Source organism: Corvus brachyrhynchos, unplaced genomic scaffold (genome assembly GCF_000691975.1).
Source record: "Corvus brachyrhynchos isolate BGI_N302 unplaced genomic scaffold, ASM69197v1 scaffold961, whole genome shotgun sequence".
Classification (NCBI taxonomy): domain Eukaryota; kingdom Metazoa; phylum Chordata; class Aves; order Passeriformes; family Corvidae; genus Corvus; species Corvus brachyrhynchos.
Genome location: NW_008236008.1, coordinates 36339 through 60132, shown reverse-complemented (window position 1 = coordinate 60132; position 23794 = coordinate 36339). Strand labels below are relative to the sequence as shown.

At 37.6% G+C, this 23794-nt stretch overlaps 1 protein-coding gene across 2 annotated transcripts in view; it reads left to right on the top strand.

Annotated features, from left to right (window-relative positions):
- Window positions 1–23794, top strand: part of LOC103614155 (phosphatidylinositol 3,4,5-trisphosphate-dependent Rac exchanger 2 protein) — an 83322-nt gene that overhangs the window by 23841 nt on the left and 35687 nt on the right. The window contains exons 1-4 of one of the 2 annotated variants that reach the window (XM_017730962.1): window positions 19517–19609; window positions 21165–21236; window positions 21311–21433; window positions 23257–23361. In XM_017730962.1, coding sequence (XP_017586451.1) covers window positions 19541–19609; window positions 21165–21236; window positions 21311–21433; window positions 23257–23361 — 369 coding nt within the window. In that variant the 5' untranslated portion in view covers window positions 19517–19540. Of the gene's footprint in view, window positions 1–19516; window positions 19610–21159; window positions 21237–21310; window positions 21434–23256; window positions 23362–23794 lie in introns of those variants that run through there. The other variant, XM_017730966.1, reaches the window with a different exon arrangement.

Here is a 23794-nt window from a genome sequence, read left to right as displayed (position 1 = left end):
CATGTTATTATCAGAAGGAAATAGGAACTATTAGTACTTGAGAATGTATTAATAAATGGTATAAAAAGTCAAAGATGGATACTGGCTGTGCTGCTCTTGGGAAAACACACAGTATTTGCTGTTAGTTTCAGACTTGAGAGATCATCTTCAATAAGCTATCCACCATTTTAGCTGGTTCCTTAGCCCCTGTTGAAGGGATTGGTGTATGCGGGTCAGAAATCTTTTGTGAAACAGATTGACAGAATTCTCAAATACTGGCCCTTTATAGGACAGATGATTCTAGTCATCATTTGACACTTCTCTTAGAAGTACAGCTTTTTATTGCTTGAGAAGGTCATAGAATGCAAGTCCTTTTGAAGAAATCTCATTTCATTCATACTGATGTTTCGGAAGCAAAATAAAAAAATACAACCAATACTAATCCACTGTGGAGTTCCCCTGATTTTTATATAAATTGTGAGTCTGACCTGATGCCTGGTCCCTAGATATGACCATAGTGCTGCTGTGAGTGGTGATTTCAAGCCTAAACTGCGCTTTCCTCTCAGGGCATTGAATTCCTCTATTGTGTGGAGAATGCAAATGGTGAATCTTCACGTTGCAAAGGCAGCTCTTTCCCGTATGTTCTTACCTGGGGTGTTGTTTTTAGGGTGAATAGATACACTCTGTTTTATTTGAATTTTTGACTGTCTTGAAGAAAACCTTCACATCTGAATTTCATTTGCTATTGCAATAGGTGATATTTTTCCTGGAGATTTTGAGTGAATTGTTCTTAGAAAGAGAGTAAGATTCAGCAGTAGTCTCAGAATGGCTTCTCACAGTTATCATCACCAAAAAAGCGTATTTCACAGCCTTATTTATCCTTACTTCTTGAGACTAGGAACAGATAGAGAAAAATGGGAGGAAATTATGTACCTTGTTACATCAAATATGCTTTTCCAGGAAGAAATTCAAGAAAAATTTCATCACTGAAGGAGTGGTTAAACATTGAAGTGAGTTGCTTAGGTAAGTGGTGGAGTCAGTATCCCTGGAAGTGTTCAAGAAACAGCTGGATGTGGCACTCAGTGCAGTGGTTTAGTTTACATGGTGATGTTTGATCAAAGGTTGTTCTTGATGACCTGGGAGTTCTTTTCCAATGCTTATGATTCTATGAGCCTGTGTTATAACTGGGAGAAAATTATTACCATGGTTATTTTCTTTTTAGATTTATAGAGCATCTCTTTCTGCCATATCCATATGTTAAATGTAACCCACAGAGGTCTGGTGTCTATAGGATTGTGATCTGTAAATTTAGGAATGGCCAACCATTCTAGCCAGTCCTCCCACAGTTCTATGGAAGCAGTTAATTGGTACTATGATAAAGGTTTATGACTCTGTGACCTGTTTTATATTGTAAATTCTTAGTAGTTATAAAAGAAAAAAAGGAAACCCATGATATTTCCAAATTAATGATGTAAGAATTGCCGTATCTTAAAACATTGCTTAATGATCTCTTAATTTCTAAAGGAAAAAAACCACCATATAAAATTGACTTCAAAACCTCACAGAAGTTTCTATGAGAAATGTGTTATGTTTTGTGTATTTTATGCAGTTTAAAGGAAAAACGTTACAATTGGTAAGAAGCAGAATGGCAAATTCTGCAGTTGAGACTTGCTGCAAATTTTGTAAAATGCATACAATTAACTTAATTCCAATGCAAGAATTAAGGGATTTCCAAAAGGGGCTTTTTCCTGCACTTAATGCAGGCACACTAAAACACAAGTGTAAAAAGAAGGTTTCCAAGTTGTATGCTTCTGAAAAACTTGGACACCAATGGAAATTCAATTGTGCATCGGTTTTAAAACTGTTTGCTAAAAAATATTCATCTAGGATAGTAAGAGTGCTGTCAAGTTTCCAGCCCCAAGTAAACTCTCGCATTGTGGACATTATGATGATTTTCTTCCATTCACATACTAAGCAATATGACTAACAGTTGTCATACGGTTTTTGATCTTTTCTGCAGGAGGGGAAAACCACAGGTAGTTGAGGTTTTTTTTCAGGAGGGCTATGGGTTTTGTTTGTTTGTTTTGTTTATTTTTTTTGGTTGTTTTGTTTTGTGTAAATACTCTTTTTGCTTTGTTTTTGTTACAGAATGACAAAATCAAAGGAATGTGTTCCGCACTTGAGGCGGAAGGTAGCCAAGACAGCAATGTGCCTTATTTCCTGTAAGAACATCAGGAAATGCTTCTTGTACCACCACTCACTATGCAGTAGGATTTTTTCTTTGTTTGTTATGTTTTGGCTTTTTTTTTTTTTAAATGAATTTATAAGATCATTACTTGCAGAGGGCTGTGTGGAGCCTAGGGAGCAGAAATGTCCAACGTAGCCATTGCGCTGAAGTTTAATAATCTGTTACATCATCAGGGTGCTGTCTGTGTGATTTTGTGAAGCCATATTCAAATTCTGTAGAGAAGGTGAATACAAGTTTATATATAAAATAAATATATTATATATATTATAATATAAGTTTATTTTGCTGCAGATCTGTGTCTGTGTTCTGCACAAACTGGAATTATTAGGCACCAAGGGCTTCATAGCAGAGTATATTTACATTTTTTGTGGATCTGTTATGGGAAAATGGGCCTTAATAAGTATTCCAGATGAACATAAGTCCACATAAGTGGATTTAATAATTTTGTGGCTTTAGTCTTCTCAGCTTTGATTGTACTTCATGGAAAATTAAGCCTTTTAATTGTGTCTTTGCAGAACTCAGTTTTCTTAGCAAAGAAAGCCAATCAATTTTACATATATAGTTGTGCCTTTTTTGAAAATGTGTGGTAGCACCCCTTTTTCACTTCTAGCTTCTACAGCTACAATATTAGAAGAAGTTACTGAGTGTTTCAAATAATTTGTGGAAGATCATTGTGTTGTTATTAGTGTGCTTCCATACACGTGGATGAGGGGCATAATTATTGGACTCCAGCTATTTAGAAGCTGATGGTTTTTGCACTTGTATTGTCAATGAACTTACAAAAACAAACCCCAAAACAAGCAATCCCCCCAAAAAACCAAAAAAAGGAGGGGTGAGCAGAAACCAGGAAAAGCACCTTCCAAAGTTTAGCCCCCTGGGGCTTTGCACATGCTTCTAAAAGCACAGCTTGTAAGATTGTTTTTTTCTTTTTTGCCCGTGATTTAGTATTGTACTTTTAAGATGTAACCTGGATAATCTTTAAAATTTAATCTAGAACTCTACTTTTTTTTTTTTTTTTTAAACTGCTAACATAATTGACTAATGCATGAAAGGGGATAGAAATACTAATTCCCTGACATTGCATCACAAGCAATGGGTGTGCTCTAGTAGGTCCTTGACATTGTTTCAGCCAGGACTGTTAGCTACCAGCCTCTTGCTTCTGAGGTCTCTGACCTAATGCGTCTTTGAGAGGAGTGTTCTTGTTCTTCTAACATGGAAAAAAGGAGCTGAGTTCCTGCTTGCATCAGCACATCCTTATTGTTCTGGCTGCTTTCTCCAGCTCTTTCTGGTTTTTTGTTAACTCTGTCTGTGAAATTGAGTGAAAAATTTGTCAGGGTTTATAGAGTGTAGAAGAAAGTGTTGGACCTTGAAAGTTCATACAATCTAAAGTGATGGGGAAAAAAGAGGTAGGAACATGCCAGTGATTGCGTTAGATTAATATACTCTACTGAGGATTACTATATTTCCAGAATACTACATTCAATTATATGGAAAAAACAGTTCTTTGTGCATCCCAAATATGTAATTAACCAGCACTTTTATGAGCTTTTGAGACTCTAATCTGATATCTCTGGCATACAGTCCTGTAGACAAGGAAAAAGAGTAAAATGTTGATGCTGGATTTTGCCTTGCAAACTTGGCTGACAGTTAATGTTTGCAGAATGTATTTCAGTAAGAGTTTCTATCCTTTCCAGAAGTGAATGACCAGTATACCAAATTAGTAAAGTAGCTTGATCATGAAGTTCAAGCTGAGTAAGAACCCAGCCAGATCCTTGGAATCGTGTAAGGGAACTTTAAAATATGTTATAAAATTATTGTAGCCATCTAAACCAAACTCCAGAAAAGCATTACTATTCAGTTTGTATGTGATGGAGTCCCAATATTCTGACAAAATCTAGCACTGACATTTTACTTTACTCTTTGTTTACAATAGTCTGGTGTAACATCATACAGATAGCATGCTTTAAATGGCTAACGTGACATTTATTGAGAATATGTGGCTGAATTCAGTTATTTTCACCTGAGGTTCATTTGATAGCATGAGTAGGACTAGACCATGCAGATGGCATATGTAATATGTAATATGTTGGAAAGGCCAAACAGGGGAACAAACCTGTTAAATACTATAGTGACAGTACTACAAAATCAAAAACCTGGAACAAAATACACTCCTAATTATGCATCAGTTGAATCATAGCCTGACTAGTTTTACCTATAGGGCCTCCTCATTTGAGCCAGTGCATTTGTAATCTGTATAATCTGGCAATCTAGCCTCCATATAGGCTAGCTTTAGTGAGAAAATATTTGAGTTTTTGAATTTTGGTATTTGGGGTTTTGTAACAGAGGGTATTATGCTGACGTCCCATCCACCAGCCTTTTTCCTGCCCCCTTGTACTATTTACTTCTTTGGAAAGCTTATTCAAACTGATTGATGAAGAAGTCTTTATATGTTATATAAAGGAATTCTGAAGAAAGTGTTTAATGATTATTATTTCTTAGATTTAAGTATCTGACTAGGTATGAAATCTGCTCTGCACTTCGGAAGTCTTTGTTGTTGTTACCCAGGTATTTGTCTTTCTTGGATGTTCCAGGTTACTTTTAAGTTGCTAGAAATCCCATTGTTATTTTGTAAAGAGTGTTGATTTTATTTACTATGGTTGTGGATCTGATAAAAGTCAATGTATTTGACTCTTTATCAGCTCCTGTGAGTGTGAAGACTGCTAACAAAGCACTTTGCAGTGGTAATCCTCTATGCATACACACAGTGAAAAGTCAGCTGTAGCAAAATCTGATTTGATTTATTCATAAAGTGGTCGATAAACAAAATTTGTTGCAGGATAAACATTGCAAACTGATAACTGTCTTTTCAAAGTCAGTTTTTTTGCCAAAATTGGTGACTAGGCATGTAGTTCCTTTCTGAGAGCAAGACGTGCTTCATGGAAGTAAAGCAAAAGCAGACATGTAGGTCCTTCTGCCTGTCAAAGCTGTTGCAGCACTCCCTCCAACCAGACACAAACAGTAAAGCTGCGGATGTTTTCCTGTGGTCAGAAATTAATCCACTGGCATTCATGGGGATTGAAAAGCACATACATAGTCTAAACATAGGAGCTGGAAGGATTGTGTCTACTTGGCTTGTCTCTAGTGCTCAGGAATCTCAAAAACTAGACGCATCAGACCTTTGGGCAGATTTTATAGCACTGGAACTTTTGAGACTGAATAGCCTGAAGGAACAGCATGCTGGTAAGATTTCTTCCAGAGATCACAGGATCTTTCACATGAACATTGAAGCCACTGGTTCAGTACTGTGGGTCAAGCTCATTCAGACTCCCTTAATTTATCAGAATTACAAAATTCTACTGCCTAGTCTAAAAAAGTTTTGAATAGCCCATAGCTCAGTAAACTCACAATCTACAAGTTATCAGGAGCAGCGCTATGTAATGACTTCCTTCTGAGTACAGAAGAGGGTTTGGACCTTACATAATATGCCAAATATGCCTATCCTGTACTATATTGTGTGATTCCATGGAAAAAAGAGTAGTCTGGTTTGTTCCTAAAAGAAGGAGGCTGTGGGACACAAGATGTGAGCTTTGAGTTAGATCTAGATCATGAAATTCTTGCTCTTTCAGACGTAAGAGCAAAACTTCCCCTCAGTTCCTACATTAATGAGGACATGAACAGAACAGGGCAAATGCAATAACCAATCAGGTCTTTTTTTTTTTTTTTCTCCTTTGCTATGAAGGGAAGAGAAGGACACATTCAGTTCCAGTAACTGCTGAACACTTCAGGAAGAAGAGAGATTTGTTTTATTGTTTGTTCTCATGTGATTCCCTGATATGATGGTCTGGAGTGACCATGTAAGAATCTGGTTTTGTGGGAGCGGGAGACTCAGGTCTATTGACAACTTTGCTTGTTCTTTAGTTTGAGAAATTTCCAGATTTTTGCATGCTGCTTAAATGAAAAATGTCAAGTAGATTTTGGGATGGCTGCCAGATGAGCAATACTGCCTTGAGACTTGTGCAAGGTACATTCAGAAATCCTTCTGGTTTCGCATTATGCTGTAATCCAGAATTTTGCTGCAGGAGTTTTTCATGTGAAGAAGAAATTTGACAAGAGACACTGTGTAGTTATAATATACTTATGCATTTGCTGAAAGGGAGCGTGTTATGAAGTCTTTTCAAATTGATGTCTGGTTTGGGAAGAGAAAAATACAGATTACTGTGACGCATTTAGAGAATGACTTAGTCCTGCTTCCTCGAACATGGTTTGTTGCATAGGTAGGTATAAAGCCATGCCATTCGCTGTTACCCATTTGCGGGCTGTGTGTTATCCACATGCAGGCTGTGTGACAGACAGGATGTGTATTTCTAGTTGACTGCTTAGTCTGACCTTGCTGCTGATCTGATCCTTTTCATGTTTGAGCTTGTGAAAAAGGGTCATGGCTAAGACCCCTTTCTGTTGGAAAATACACCAATACTTGATAACACAACATGACCAGGTGTACTAGTTTGAAAACAAACCAGTGGGAGTCACCAAGTCAGAATAAAAATTTAATGGGGAAATTAAAGAAAAGGAAAAAAAAAAAAACCTAAAAGAAAACACTGGTTCAAACTGACAGAGTCAAGATACAACCTGAGTCCCTGTTAGGCAGGGTGGTGGCAGCAGTCTGGTAGAATGGTGGCTGCAGTCCTCTGAAGCAGTGATCCTGTAGAAAAAAAGGTCTGCTCTTCCTCAGAAGGTCCAGTGGTTGCTGTGTAGCTCCTGTCCTCTGGAAATCCAGTGGGAAGGGTTGTCTCTGGTGTTCAGAGTCTCAGATTATATCTGATGGGATGCTTGGTTCCTCCCTCTGGGTGGAGCATCTCACAATGGGGTAATGAGTCATGAGGCCAAGTGTTGATTAGGCTCATTAACAGAAGATAGTCCGGAGGGAGTTATCTCTGAGTCAGGCGGCAGGACAATGATGGGCAATTAACAGAAAGATAGTCTGGGGGGAGGAGGCAAGGAAACACTGCCCCACCTGATTTCAACAGCTGATGGGGATGGTAATAGAATACACTGCAACCCAGGACACCAGGAAAACCCCTTTGGCCCTTAAATCCTCCAAGTACTCCTTGCATTGGCCTTGCAAAGTGTGTTGATGTATTGAGTTGCTAAGGCATAGCTCAGCCAAGAGCAGCTCTATCTTCACTGGGATTTGGCTTCAGTTTGGCCCACCTTTTCTGCACAGGGAGACAGGTCTTTTCTTTTTTCCTTTTTTTTTTTTTTTTTTTTTTCCTTGTCAGGCTTATTTATTTGAATGTGATCTCGTTGCTCTAAATCTTTCCTACTTCCATGCACTTACTCTTGTCCAGAAGGACTCAGTAGTGCTGGGGCCTCCACCCACCTTTGTTTCTTAGGTGAACTCTGATTTTTAAAAAGAGACAGGAAATTGTGCTCTTTTCCTTTGGTTTGACTGACAGTGAAAAAGAAGTGTCCTTGCTGTCTGAAAGAATAGTTGAAAAACAATATCTGGATGTCAGCCATCCCTTTGGAAAATGAGACAAGCTTTATGGTGCTTCCAGAAGGGATCCTGTGTCCTGTATTCCTCCTTGGAACTTTTTGCATCTGGAAGTTTCCACCCTCAGGTGTGACAGTTCTGTGCACTAAGGCCTTGTCATACTGTCATTAACACTGAATGGAGGCACGTCTAGAAGGCTTTCCTTTTGCAATGGATGTTGTATTTCTGTTTTATATGGATGCCTGTCCACTCAGGGATCAGAAGGATAGTGTGCAATATTTGCATGTTGTCAAACTTCTGTTTACTCATAATAGTCCTGGATGCTGAGTTTCCTTACACAGAGAGTAAAATATGATGTGTGCTTATTGTGCTTTGTAGATAATGACAGAGACTACCAAGGAGAAAAGATGTTCCCTAATACCAAATTAGTTTCTCTCATGCTAATGTTTGAGCTTGTGTTGTTCAGCTGATTTATCTATTACAAAAGGGAGCTCAGTTTTTTTTGATGACTTGTATTTCAAAAGCTGCTGCTTTGAACTGGTCATTGAGAGAGGGCTTATAAAATCATGGGCAAGATTTAAGTTTTTCTGTAGTTTTTGTGTGATAGATATAACCCCACTATTCCAGACTTAGAACAGATTTTTCAAAAACCACGTAAATAATAGGAAAATATCAACTATGTAGTGAGCAGTATCCCGTGTTGGTCATTGATGAGTTATATTTGTCACAGAAATGATAGTGACAATATTAGTGCTGACACTGTATTTTGGATTTGTGCTGTTCTGCACATTTGTTGCTGGCAATTCTGGTGAAGTAGAGTATTAATGGAAAGGAAATTCCATAAAAATAATGTTAAAAGTAGGATTAAAATATATCATAACACCTGACAAATGGTGGTCTTCTTATAAACATTAAATCTTTTTGTTTGTTGGACCCAAAGTGATTTTCTCTTTAAATGAAAATGTATCAGACTGTTACCTAAATGTTTGCACTAGGTTTGCTCAGTAAATGCCCAATATATTTAGGATACTTTTTGACATATGTTTTTGTTACCTCTCTCTAGCCAAATGAACCACAGTTTTGCTCTTTCTTTCAGATTTGCGGGAAGATAGGAAGCTGTTTCTGCCCATAACATTAAGCGTATGGGCTGGATAAGTGTTTGGAGTGTGGGCAGTGAGGTTCCAGTGCTTTCGCAGTGCTTCCAGTGATTTGGAGGACATGAGTGGAAGGAACAGGAAAACAGTATCAAAACAAAACAAGCCAAATTATAGTCAGCAAACAGGATGATAAACTTCCTGGAAGGTTTTAGTTTATTGCTCAGGTTGATGTAAGTTGATAAGTCCAGTTGTGCATTTTTTCGAGCTCTTCTTTTTAACAAGAGCAGTGAATTCAACAGTACATACTTCTGCTTCACCATTTAGTTGCTGGAATTTATTTTCTGACAAACGTAGCTGTCTGTTTTAGTTGTATATTTATTATTTTAGTTAGTTGCAGTCTGTAGCAAACTTGAAAAGTCAAGACTAGCACTTAGTTCCATAATTCAGTCAAAGATATTTTAAGGATGTGGGCTGCTGCTGCTATGTAATTGGCCATACTATTTTAGGACAGAAGGTTAAGGTCAAATCCCTTGTGAATGATGGTTTTGTTTATCTATAGAGATAGCATCCATTCTGTAAATTATTGCACTGCAGTCTTCACAGTAGAAAAGGCTAGAAAAATATTTTGAAATGAAACTCCGTTTCTTCTAAAAAAAGCCTGTGGAAAGTTTCTAACTGTGTATTTGGCAACCTCCCTCTGTTCTTATCCCAGTTTCTTTCACATGCTGCTGGAAAAAATCAAAGTTTAGCAATTAGTAATTTTTAACAGGCAGTTTGGTGAAAGTAAGATAAAGCCTGAAAGACCAAGCAATCTGCTTTTCTTTTTTCTTCCTTCTGATAGAATTTCATCCTGTTAGTGTAGTGTCTGCTTCATCTGTATGTGTGAAGTATTAATTACTCTTCTAGGCTTGTGCTTCATAATTTAAAGTGAACCTATCTTCCTGCAAGTTTTTCTTCCTTATGTTTTGATATAATTGTGAAAACTGAACATCTGGAATAGTGTTAGTCGAGAGCATCTTGCACTGACCTCACTGCTTGCTTTCCTCCCTGCTGCTGATCATTCCTACAAGCAGGATCTAAGGGAAGAAGAAAGATGAAGATGCTTCTATCTCCTGATAGAAACATGTAGAGACTGAAGACTTTCAAACTTGATGTTGGGTCTCTTCCTAAAGCTACTCTATAGCCGTGGATCTGCTCCTGAAGCTATTTTGCCTTCATTTCCAAGCCATCTCTACCAGTACATTCATGTACTGCCACGGCTAAGATGGGTTGTGCCACCCATAACCTGTTCCTTAAAAAGGGTAAATCAGGCTTCCTAGTGGAGAGGCAGCATCTTGTAGTCAAGAAATGAGTCTGTGATCGCAGTAGCTTTTATCATTGCCCAACAGATGAGCCTCTGCATGGCTCACTGTCTGCAAGTGCAATGACTTTGGCTGGCCCCCATATGGCAAGTTATAGCAGTCTATTATGGACACAAGGAAAACCTGCAGAGGCGTCATTTCCTCATCCAGAGGAAGCATAGACTGTACGATCCAGAACTACTAAAGATGCTGGAAAACAATACTTGGTATTTATTTATGGTTTCTTGATTTCCCAGTACCACTAACACCATTGTTCCTTTGTGTTGTTCTTAGAAATCTGGTATCTGGAACTTTGAATTGTTTAGACAATTCTTTTTTTACTTTGGAGAATAGGAACTGAAAGTATGTTGCTCACAGCAAATTCATGAATGAAATAAAAATTATTAATAAAAAAAATGTTCCAGATCCTTGTGTAACCTTATGTGGAAAGACTCAGTGAGACTTCAGTCTGTGGAATCAACGTGGGTGTTTTGGTAAACAGCAGTGTGTCCTGGTATGAGTGGTATTCAGTGCTGTCAAACTCTGGTTGAGTATTAACAGATGGCATCTGCCACCAGTGTGCTCTGTTTGTGCTTGTCTGCAGTTATGGTGCAGGTGGTTTGGTGAGGAGGGTGATTTCCATGATGCTGTGACTGCTGAATATTCTCTTTTTAATTTAAACAGTGGCCCTACAGGCTGTCCCCATGGACTGACTGAGAGTGACAGTCTTCTTGTGCTATTTTTACAGGTTTATATCTAAAAAAAATCCCTGATTCTCTCAGCTTCAACCAGAAGATTATTTAAAGCTTTTGATTACAGCCTAAAACAATGAGGCTCTTATTTCAGGTAAAGGTAATAATGAGCGGTCTCATCTTAGGGTCCCAGCATTTGAACAAAAAATGTCATTAAGAAGGCAAAGAAAATGATATTTTAATCAGGTTTTGTCTTCTGTTTCCCTATAAAAACTAATGAAAAGGGCAAGAACAGACATGCAGTCTGAGTTCCTGAGGAACACATGCTTCACAGACAGAGAAGTGTGTTGTGCAATTATGCTGGGAACTCATCAAAGCCAAAGACAGGGCACAGACCTACATAAGACAAAAGAAGGAGCCTGTGCTTGACTAGCAAAAGAGGAAAAGAAAGGATCAGTGAGAGAGGGATAACCTGTGAGTGAGGGGTTATTTCTCCCTAGCATTCATGTAGAATCCTGGTCCATATTTCTTGGAATTAGGAATTTTTTTTGACAGTAAGGCAATCCAGCTAATGTGGATAAATTCAAATGTTTTGGCTTTACACCTACAGGTCTCTTCTGGATGTTAAGATGCTCTGTTTAGTTTTCTAATATCATGTCCTTGGTGATCATTGTATCCTTCAAGATATGGAACCTCTTCGATGGATGTAAATGGTGATTAGCATGTAAATATCCTGTGGTGTAATTAATGTTCAGTGGATGTACAGATGTAGATGTGTAGATATTTCCTTTATGTAGAGCATAAATAAAAAAGAGAGCTAATTTTTAGCTAATTTTTTTTACCATATCAAGCCAATAAAAAAATAAAAGATGAACTATTCTTTGAATTTGCACAGTTGTAGCATCCTGTGAATCAAATACAGTCTAAAAAAATATTATTAATGATTACTTTTCCATGGAAATTGACTCAAAACCATATAGGCAGATGGAAATTCATGAGACCAGTTCAGGGCAGGCAATAGAGACATATAGCAAGCTTTTGTTTTTATGAAGCTGTGTGTTAAATAATTTAAATTTTTGTTATTGTATTCTTTTTTGAATGAAGACAACTAATATTTACATCTAATTTTCAGAAACGAGTAGTTTTCTCCTTTATTTATTTTATTATTTGTATAATAAATAAAAGTTCTGGTTCAAACTGAAAAACATGAAATACTTAAAACATACTGCAGTGTTTATTAAATGATGGTTGCATGAACTGAGGCATTGTTGCATGTGAGTCTATCTAAATGTTTAAATTTAGATAATAGGAATTATTTAAAGCAATAGCAATAGGAATTATCTGAGATATAAGTTTCCTTATGTAGGGAAGCATTCTGATTGCTACTGATTGGGAAAGACCTTAAATGGGATGTTTCAGCTTTTCCTTCTGTGATCAGGAGAGAGCACTTTATAGAAGTTCTGTACTCACCACAGCTTCCCTGCAGGCTTTGCAAAGAATTGAAATTGAGTAAGAAAACTGCTGTTTCATATTCTTCCCTCCATCGTGTTTTTCTTGGCACCAGTGTGCAAGTACAAATGGCAGCCAGAATTGGCACTGAATGGTATTTGAGAGTACATTTTATTTATACAACTCTGAAAATAAAAATTGTAGAACTCTCAAGCATTCTAATTCCTAATTAGCATCTAGCCATATTAAAAATTAAACAAATTCATAATTAAGGACTGTGCATTCCAATGTTAGAAAAAAAAAAGTATTTGCTGTGTTGAAAACTGAGCATGTAAAAAGGGGTTGGTGGGCTTCCATTATGATTGCCTGTCAGTAGTTTCAAGTTTTCTCAGTTTATAGGTAAAATTGTTTGTTTGTTTGTTGTTTTTTTTTTTTAATAAGCTACCTTAATAATGAAGGACCAAATAATTTGTTTTCATTGGTGCTGAGTCAACTTTCCTCCCTTATTCAGATGCAATAGGAATTAATATTTAAATTTAAATTCTGAAAGTGGAGATGTGATATGTTATTTCAGGTTTCCTCCTCATAATGAGTGATAAAGATTATGGCTCTCTTTATTCTGGTGGGTATTTTTGATTCAAACTTTTCTTCAAACATGTTAATGTACTTTAGAAAGATATAGACAACGAACAGAGGACTTTCTTGCAATATTTTTTTAGATTTCTACCTATTATTTCTCAAATTGAATCAGAAAATCTAAAAAAATTTTTTGGAGCGGCGACTGGTGACAAATGTGTTTCTCATCTTGTCCTTCCATGTGTTTCTCATCTTTCACACTTTCTGAAATTACTGATTTGCTAATAGAAATAAAATTTGATGTGTAGAATTAAAGAGTTGTCTCAAAAATATTTTGGAAATGTTGAATTCTTCTTAATTGGTGTTCTCCAACTAAAGCAAAAAGGGAAAATAATTAGTTTGTGGATCAAAATTAAATGAAAATTCAAGATTTTTTCCAAATTGAATAGAATAAGAAGATATGTTTGCATAAAAGAAGCAGAAACTATAGTATGAAGTATAAAGGTTTCAAACATATGAATTCTTTTCTAATTATGATTGCAATATAGTGGGAACATACTGTTACTTCCAGATGTACATTTGTTCTGAGGTTTCCTAGATTCTTGTTTTGGTTTGGTGATAGTTGACAGAGCTGAAATCACTGAGATTTCCTAATGAGAACCTAGTGTTCTGTAAGTTCAGGAAACTGCTGACTTTTATGAGAGGCAAGCTGTAATGGTGGACGTCATTTCTTTTCCATTCCAACTTGAATGATACAGGATCAGTTGTGTGATTAGCAGTACATTATTCACTTAATAACATGCATCAACAGGACCATATGATGTATTGCCACAGGGAATTCCACATACATGTGAATGTTTTTTAATACAGAGTATCATTTCCTTCAAAAATTCTTCAAAATACAGTTAAGAGGAGTCTTGGCATGCTGGAAGTATTTTGTTTATTGATATGCATGCCTCTTGTTTGGTTAGTTTGTTTGTTGCAATCCCAGCAGACTGTTCAGAAATTCACAGGGGTCAGGCAAATCCCTTTTTTTGCCTTCCAGAACCTCTCTTGATGATGCTGAGAATGGAATCTAACCTGTTTGTGTTTTTAATGGGATAAAGTCTTGGTAAGCAGCAACCCATGTTACATAAAATATTTGGCAAAAAATATTAGACATACTGCCTTCTGCTCATCTTGCAGGTGGGGATACATTACTTATGCCAGTGTATGGCCTTTTGCTAAAGCTCTGGTTCAACTGTATTTTAATTAAGCAAAAATGTAGGTGATCTTCTAGCAGTTTTCTGCGTGTGGCATCAGATCACAGCAGCGTGTGTGAACCAGCCAGACATCTGGCCTCTGGCTTGGTGAGATTTGGAATGATCTTAGCGAGCGTGCGAGTGCCTCCATCGTTACTCATCAACCAAACTTCTGTGGACCAGAAAGAATTTAGCTAGTCCTCAGAAGAACAGGTTCCCAAAATAAGGATACTAGATATGGGTGACAGGATTCTTGACATCAGGGAAGAAAATGAATGGGTGTCTTCTGAACTGGGCCAGGAAAAGGTTGTACTAAATCTATTTGAGAATGGCTTCAGTACAAGGAAGAGGGTGGAGACATTGGACTTCCTGCCTGGCTGTGTGGAACTGGACTTTAACTATAAATCTCTTACTTTCATCTGTAGTGGAGCTGAAAGGAAGGAAGGGATCAAAAGTGAAAGCTCAGGTGATTTTAGAGGTGGGGAACATGAGTTTAGGGGGCATTTCCTCATCAAAGGAGGGAACTGACTTAGAAGTCTCACAGGGCATGAAAGAAAGAGCAAGATGCGCAGTAAAAAGTTGAAAAATATTTTCAGTGACCACGAAATGCAGAAATGGTGATTGAGATACAGAAGAGGATGAGGAAGGGTTTTTTTGCTCTACTCTTAGAAGAAGCTTTCTGATATGATAGAGAAAAAAAAAATTATACATGATGGAGTGTGGGTTAAGATTATCCCAAAATGTGTCATCATATTCATCATGTATGAGAAGATTATGAAGATATATATTTCTTCAAAGCAGTCATTTCTGTATGTGTGTGTGTACTTACGAATTCGTGTTTACTTTAAGGAAAGAAGTCAGGGATACTGTTTCAGGCAGACTGATGCCCCTTAGGATCAGATGAATGGAGAAGTGGATTGTTTGGTAAGTTGTGAAAAGAAATTACCACTAGAATGGAAAACATTGCAGATGTTGTCCATCAATTCCCCTGTACTTACAGGCATCAGAATATGAAGCCAGCTTTGAAAGTAGCTCTAGGTACAGCAGGGAGAAGGAATGTATCTGACCTTGGCTGATGCTCTCGCTGCTGGTTATGATTCATCCAGTCCTGCAGGCAAGATGGGAGAAACAGGTGGTGCCTCAGCTGGTGAATCACTGGAGAGAGAAGAAGAGTCTTTTGTTCAGTAGCAGAAGCCAGCCTGAGCAGCTACTGGCACTGCTGCTGGCACAGGTTAATGGGAAGAGGAGGGTAAGAACACAGTGTTTGCCACAGCTGCTATTGCTGCTGGAGTCTTCTCTATTGATTTTTTTGTTTTGCCTCCTTGTGTCAAAATCAAAGAAAAGTGTTTCAACAAAACTGGCTTGGTGTTCTTCTGGGACTTGGAACCTGATGTGCATTAATTCGAGTGTGCAAAACTGCTGTGCTAAATACTACCTTGATGCCTGTGAGCTGAATTAGCCACTATAGGCTAGTCAGCTATGATAGCAGTTTTCTTCCCAAGGATAGATCTCCATGTTCTCTCTAGGATCATTTGGAATATTGTGAAAAGACCAAAATATTTTCCATCATCCAGATGCCTATAGTTACACTGAAAATGTAAAGAGAGAAAAAAGACGCTACAAGTATTTTAGATTTGTGTTTCTAAATTTGTGAAGATGAGGCTATTATCATAGACACAAAAAGTTTGTGTAAAAATATGAACATTTCCTTATTGGGGCTTATTTTATAGGATTTTATCTTTACACTGTGCAAAATCAAATTCTATTCAATTTTAATGTGCATAACAGCTAGCTAGCTTTATTCAGCAGTCTTTATGATAAGTTGGGCCCTTCAGTTGAACTAGTTTTCCTGAAGTAAAAATGTGCAGGAAATCACCTTATTAAAAACACGTATGTTTTTTGCAGTCCACCTTGGTTTTGTTTATGACAGTGTAGATTTAAGGGTAGAAACACTGTTAAAAGAATTCTGAGGGGATAAATAAGTAACTATTTAAAAATTCTTTTTTTCAGATAAAACCCAATATTTATTTTTAGGCTTAATACTAAGTCGGATTATTGCTTTCAGAAAGCTAGTTTACATATATTTTGTGATCCAGGAGCTTTGACATAATTGCTGGACTTTTTATCTGTAAAGAAGGCAAAAAAATCTTTGTGCCCTGGAGTCTTCTGCAGGCAGAGTTCTTTGTTTTCCCTGATTTCATTCCAGATGTCAGAGAAGTCATTTGTGCTGTTGGCAGCTCCTTGTGCTATCTCTAGCAGTGGTAGGTTTTTGTTTTGATTTTTTTCAACAACACACAGAGCAACCATCAAGAAAAAAACCGCCACCAAACAACAAACAATGGTACTCTTATTTTGATAAGACCAGAAGTCAAAATCCCCATAACAGGAACCTAGTGTATGTTCTCTGTAAAAAAATGCTGCCTCACAAAATGGCAGCTGATCAGCAGACAGGCAAAAACATTAGTACTTATCTGTTATAATGAAAAAATTCTTTTATAATTCTTTGAATTTGGATTTTCAATGCTTTATGTTTTAATTTTCACGCCCATTGCTTTCTCTATTGTATTACTGCAATGTCAGGCAAAGGGTAAAAGAATTAGAACAGGGAATAGTACAGAAAGTATGTAACAGTTTGCAGGTAATATGAAAAACGTGTAATAATCTTCATTGATATTATTAGCATGGAATCATCTCCATATGATTCTTTATCACATTTCTCAAAGGTAGAGGTGAATTACTGTTCTCTGTACCACCACGGTACAGGGACCCTGAGTCATAGCCAAAAATAGAGGCATTTATGTTCCCAATAGGAGCTGAATGGAGGCAGAAAACTTCAGCACTAAGCTGTTATCTTATGTATTTCATATGTAGTTGCTCCCCTGTTCAAAGGACTTAGTTGGAACACCATGTTCTGGTTTGCAAGTTTGTCAGACTTGTAAAGATCATAAAATTTCTTACAAGGTGATTCTTCATATTTAGAATTTTATCAGCATTTTGAGACATTTCTTCTCCAAAGCAGGTCATGCAGATGCCATTTTGTGTTAACGAAGTTTCCAGAAGGATGCTTTAGAAAGTTTAGGTTTGTAGTTTGAAAGCCAAACTTCGTGGAGGCAGGGACTGTGGCACTCTGAGTGACTCAAGGATAGTCCTGGAGTGACAGAGTTTTCCATAAACAGTTCTAAAAATTGGCAAACAAAACTGGATGGGTTTTTTAATATAGGTAACAAACATCCTCTTCTATATTTGCTCTTCATTTGATCTTTAAAATTTAGGCTGCTCTTTATGGCACCCAGCCAAGTTGCTGCTCTGAAATGTTGCGTGGAGCTCTCTTAAAAGAGAAATTATCAAAAGTCCAGCTGGCAGAGAGTGCCAGGAATCGCCATTTGCTGTGCTGCAGGGTTGAATCCCTATACTATAGCAAGGTGGATAGAATGCTGGTGGCACAAGGTGAAAATCTGGAGAATTACATTCTGTTTTTGCCAAATGTCTTTCCTGTTACTTGAGAAAACTAAGAACTGAAAGGAAGCTAAGGGAGACTCTGGAATCCACTTGAAAAGTTTTGAGAAAGTTGAGGATCCTTGTCTAGGTGCCATTGGTCTGGGATCCTGGAGTGCGCTGAGATGTTTGTTATTCTCTGTGTCGTAGTGCTATGAAGCTTCTACACTAATGTAGATGAATATTGAAGTAACCTCAGCAAGATGTAATGTATACTCCAGTAAACAAAGATGAGTCATGATTTACTGACATGTATGTTTGATGAAATTGTATTAAGTTTGAACTGATTTTTCAGTTTGGTGATTTTTGTTGTTTTTTTGTAAGCATGGGAATCATGTATAACAATTGATTCCTATAGCTGTTTGTTCAGTCCAGGAGCAGGATCTATTCCACTGCGTCCTTGCAGTTTGCAATTGCTTTGCTCCTTCATATAATGTGGTGCTCAGTAATGAGTCTGGACTTGAGGTCTCATACTTGAAGTAATGGTAGAAGTTTTAGAAGCAACTCAGTGTTATTTTAGAGGAGTTTCTGACTTCTTGGTTCAGTGTTTTTATTTTTTTGTGTGAGTCCAGTTCCTTAGTGAATTGTAAATTGGCTGAGATTTCCATTCTACTTTTATTTAACAGGTATATTATTTTCTATGGTTAATAATAGTTCATTCAGTGTATCTTCAAAAGCTTATATAATTTTTTTAGTTTCTGCCCATCCTTATATATTTTACTTTTAAAGTCTGTAATTTCTGTGCTGGGGATCTCCTTACTGTTGTGTCTGCAAATTACCTGCTTTTTCTCTGTTTACTAATTTTTGCAGAAATGCTCATGGTTGTCCTCGGTTGATGCTTAAGTAATTCTGAAGATTTTTTGAGTAGTCAGCCCTCTCTGAGACCTGTATGTTCATGCAAGTTCAGGGACATTAGTCTTTTCATAGTTGCAGTGCTGGATTGAGGTTATTTTACACTGTAAAAAAAGCAGTTACTTCTCCATCCTCCTGCCTGATGATGGTTGTCCATTCTCCCTAGCAAAGTACTAGTGCAGAGGTGTTATGTTTGTGGAGCCTGTGGTGACTCTGTGCTCCAGGAAGGGAGCTGCTAAGGGGATTTACATCTTGGAAACCTGGGTTTCATCAGTGCTTTGCATTACTCACTCCACAGCAGGGGAAGTCTGCCGGAGATTGGTCTTGGTGGCACATGAATGGAGGTAGAGACCTCCATCCCTACCTGCACTCCCCTGAATTCTCTTAACACTACTCTTCTAGAAAATGTGAGATTATTCCAATTATTTTGCAGTATGTGCAGCTTTGTAGAACTTCATGTAAGCGCTTGAAAAATTCAAATTGTCACATGCATTGATTTTTGAGACATGGTGTTACGGTTTTTTTCAGGAAGCAAATCTGCATTGATAGAGACAACAATGGAACTCTGAGCAACCTGATCTAGGGAGGTGTCCCTGTCCATGGCAGGGGGACTGGGACCAGATGGTCTTTAAGGTCCCTTCCAACCCAGGTCATTCTATGATTCTATGAACAGGTGACAAATCTTAGAGAAAAACTGGCCTCATGATTACACTACTCCTGCAGAAAGAGTACAGCAAAATATTGCATGGGCTTGCACAAAGTTGCAGGAAGGGACTGAAGTTGTCCCAGGCCTAATTAGTGGTTTGTGTCTGGGTTCTGCAGAAGTTTGGATTTTCCTGGATTTATTTTCTGATAACCTCTGCAGTTGTGATGTCTGGGACAGTGCTGCTTGGACAACTGTTTATTGCAGCTGATATATTCTCTTCTTGACCTCATAACTCCCATCTAGTGTCTTGAATCACTTGGGAATAACTAATGCCTCATCTCTCAATTCCTTCTCAGTTTCACCATCAGCCAGCTTAATGTTCACCTTCCTTCACAATTACAGGAAATGAAGATCTTCTGAGATGAGTGCAGATGAGCAGTATGTTTGGTCTATGGGGAAATAATGTGAGCAAAGAGAAGTTACAGATGGTAAAAATAGATGTGAGTTTCAGAGGTCTTATAATTCTTTTTTCCTCTTTGATTCTAAAGCATATTTAATGGTGTTGCATGGCTTAGGGTAAACTTCCAAAATTTAACTAAGAGTCATGCAGGCTTTCACTCTTTGTGTGATTGGTTGTACAGATAATGCACACAGCAAATTTGCCATAACCCCTGGGGATATTCATAGCAAGGAATGATATAAAGGGCTGTCGTCCACCATCAGTTAACTGCTGCAAATGAGTTAATCACATTTTTTTATCACCAGTAAAACATTAAAAAGAAAGCAGAAATAGTCAGGAAAAAGACAGGTTTAATGAACTAGAAAATCTACATCATTGTAGAGAGCGATAGGAAACATACTGTGTTCTGGCAGTATTCCAAACTTAATTCGGTTTATGTCCTGGATAACTAGATTTGACTCTTAAGTAATAAAAATGTGTAATGCTAGTTACAGAGTCCTCTTCAGCAGAGAAAGGAGCACTGCTTGGGAATGAAAATGTTTAAGTCCCAGCAGAGGGCAAAAAGGGTTGCTGTGACTGCTGTCTTTCCACACAGGGGTTATTTATTGCCTCTTTTATGGAATTTGCACCACGCCAGAATTTAGATGAGCTCATGTACAGTGTACAATGCACAGTTACTCAGAGCTAAATGGTTATGAAAGACATGACATTTGTGCACTTGTGGTGCCAGGTTTTAATGACTGAAGAATATGCATGTCTGTGTCAAGAATTATCACTGTACGATTTTAGTCTACAGTGTGTAGACATTTTTTAGAACATACCAATATCTTTGTAATGAGATGAATTAATAAAAATTAATTCTGTTCTTTGTACTTGAGATATTTGTTTCTTTAGGAATTACTTATTCCTTTTTTTACTTAATTTATTACTTTATTATTTATTACTTAATTCTTTTTGTCTCCAGTCCTTGAATGTAAGCTAAAAGAAAACTTACCGTTTTGGTATTTCATTGGTGGTATTACTAACTTCTCATTTGATCCCTGGAGTTTAGGTTCTTGGGGAGGGAAGAAGGAAGAGTTTTCATTAAGCAAAACCAGGTGCAGCTGACTGTTCTCTAAGCCAATTTACTTTAAAATAAATTTGATTAATAATACATCTGAAATCTGACTTTTGGTTGCTACGGTAGAAGTTACATGACATGATAGTATCTCCTGATTAGTTTAATTTGGAAATTAGCAGCTTATTTTGGCTTGTCTTATACTCAATTTGTAAAGTAATGGAGTGAGATTTTGAAAATTAATACATTTCCCTCTTGCTTGATTGTAATATGAGTGCAGGGTGGAAGTGGTACTTCAAGAGAATGTTCAGTTTCTCAGCTTCATTAATATTTTACTCTTTTTACCACTATGTAGATAGGTTTTTCTATCATGTTAGAACAACACGACTACTAAATGCTTTATAAATGCTTGTTTTGGGTTCTGAATAATATTCTGATGTGGCTCTATATCCAGTTTGGGAAACAAATTAAAGCATAACATGGCAAAAGTTGTTCAAGTCTTCCTGAAATGTTTCCTCATTTGTCTTGTTTCATGCAGGCTTTTCTTCACCGAATGATCCAATGTGCTGCAGCCAAAGTGGATAAAAATGTCACAGAAGAGACAGTTAAGGTTAGTCTCCTGATTACATTTTTCTTCTGTTTTGTATCTGATGTTTCACTTATGTATGTTTTATTCTTTTGCAGATGTTGTTTTCAAATATTGAAGATATTCTTGCAGTTCACAAAAACTTCCTGTCCCTTGTGGAGGATTGTTTACAGCCAGAACCTAATGCACAGCATGAAGTTGGAACCTGCTTTCTGAATTATGTATGCTATCTTTTATTTCAGCCTTTTTCTCATGTCTTTCTTTTATTTTTCTCCTTTATTAATTACTGTCATGGTGATAAGTGTACCTAGTCATGAAGACTAAATATGACTTGATTGCATAATGAAGAGTACTTTGAAGTTCATCTCTTGGTTACCATCATGTCAAAAAAACCCCCAAAAAGTAGATGGGAGGAGAGTGAAGAAAGAACATATTAAATGACAAACTTTTGTTGTTTCATCATTTCTATATTCACCAAATTAGCTCAGGCTGGCAAACTGAGCCCTGCAACTTGGGTGAAGCTGTGCCTATGCATTAGATGGAGGTACAAGGTTGCACGCAACAACAAAAGTAGTACTATCCTTTTATTCCCCCTTAGAGCTACGGAAAAATGTGAATATTTAATAAAGAGTTGCATATACTGGATAAAATACCTCCATGGTTCTGGATTGTGAAGCTATTTTGTGTCCTGTAGTAATTGGTTTCTAGGAGTATTATTTTTTCCTGTTGGAGCAAAACAGGGATGTTACTGTTACATACAAAATGAGAATAAATTAGTTTACTTTCAGTTGTAGACCTAACAAAAAGTCTAGGTTTCACTGTTATCTGTGGTTAGAGTCCCATTTGTTTGTTTGTTAAATCTTTGACTATTCATTGTGGGAGGAAAAATCTATTAAGGGTTAGTGGAAACAATTCACAGAAGTTGAGTAACATCAGTTTTTAGCTCTGCAGAAAAATGGATCATATTTGAAAATAACTGTTTGCAGACAAATTGGTTAATAATGTCAGCAAATTAGCCACTCGTTTTGCATTTTCTTCATGTATGTTTTTATCCTGTGTGTTTATGGTAGCTCTGTGGTAGAAATATTTCAGCTAAACCTTATGAATTTCAACAAAGAGAAATATGAGGTCTTGCACCTGGGAGAACATAATCCAGGAGTGCATCACAGGCTGGGATCTACCTAGCTGGGGATCAGCTCTGTGGGAAGGGACCTCAGTGTCCTGGTGGACCACCAGCTCAATATGAGTGAACAGTGGGCTGCTGTGACAAAAAAAAATAAAGCCAAGGGGATGATGGGTTGCATCAGCAAGGGCATCACCAGCAGAGATAAAGAAGTCATTATCATTGTCTGCTCAGCGCTTGTTAGGCCACCGCTGGAATTCTGTGTTCAGTTGCAGTCCCTGCTATACAAAAGAGATGTGGACAGTCTGGACAGGGTTAAGAGAAGAGCCTGTGGCCGCCTGAGAGAACTGGGTTTGTTCAGACTTGAGAAAAAAAGGCTTACTGGAGACTTTATCACTATGTTCCAGTATTTAAAGGGTGTCTACAAAGATGGAGACTCCCATTTTACAGAGTCACATGGATGATATGAGGGGTAATGGGCACAAGTTTCTCCTGGGGAAATTCCAGTTGGACACAAGAGAAAAAAATTTCACAGTGAGAACAATCAGCCATTGGAATAATCTCCCCAGGGAAGTGGTGGATTTGTCAACATTGGGCTCACTCAAGATGAGACTGGACAGGGTTCTGGGTCATCTTGTCTAGACTGTGCTTTTGCCAAGAAAGGTTGGACCAGATGATCCTTGGGGATCCCCTTCAACCTTCTATTCTATGAATCTATGTTTGAAATTCCCAAGTGGTGCTTCCAGACTGTTCATAATTTGAGGCTAGACCTCAAATAATAAATGTATGAAGAAGAGCTGACTTTCTAGAATGAAGGCTGTATTAGCTATTCAGCTTCGCAAAGTGTTAATTCCATGTTTTATTAATTAAAAGAAAATCAAAATGACAAGTGGAAAACAGTGTCTCTTTTTGTTTCTGCAGAAAGAGAAATTCCGTATCTATGATGAATACTGTAGTAACCACGAGAAGGCACAGAAGGTTCTTCTCGACCTGAACAAAATAAGAACAGTGCGGACGTTTCTTTTGGTAAATAAACTTTGAACTGGTGTTCTAACTTTGTATTTTTTGATGGGCTAGTGAATTGTTAGCACTGTCACCTCCACCATGTAACAAGTACAGGCACACCTGCAAGTGGTTAGCAGACAGTTTTAGCTGGGGGTGGTTTTTCCAGAGGAAGGGGGTGTGTAAATGGTATTTTCATGGCTGCACCTGGATCTGTGGATAATACAGCATTAGGCAGTGTGCCTTGAACATGCTGGCTGGGAGACAAGGGTGTGAATCTCTAGAAAGGACAAAGAACAGGATTAAGTAGATGAGGAGGGATAGGGAAAGGAATTACAGAAAGCAGCTGAAGGACTCAGCAGAACCTCTGAAGGTAAGGCTCACATTCTGGTACTGTAGCCAGAGCTGTTGCAGACAAAAATCTTTTGTTAAGGATCATAGAGTAGCCATCTTAAAC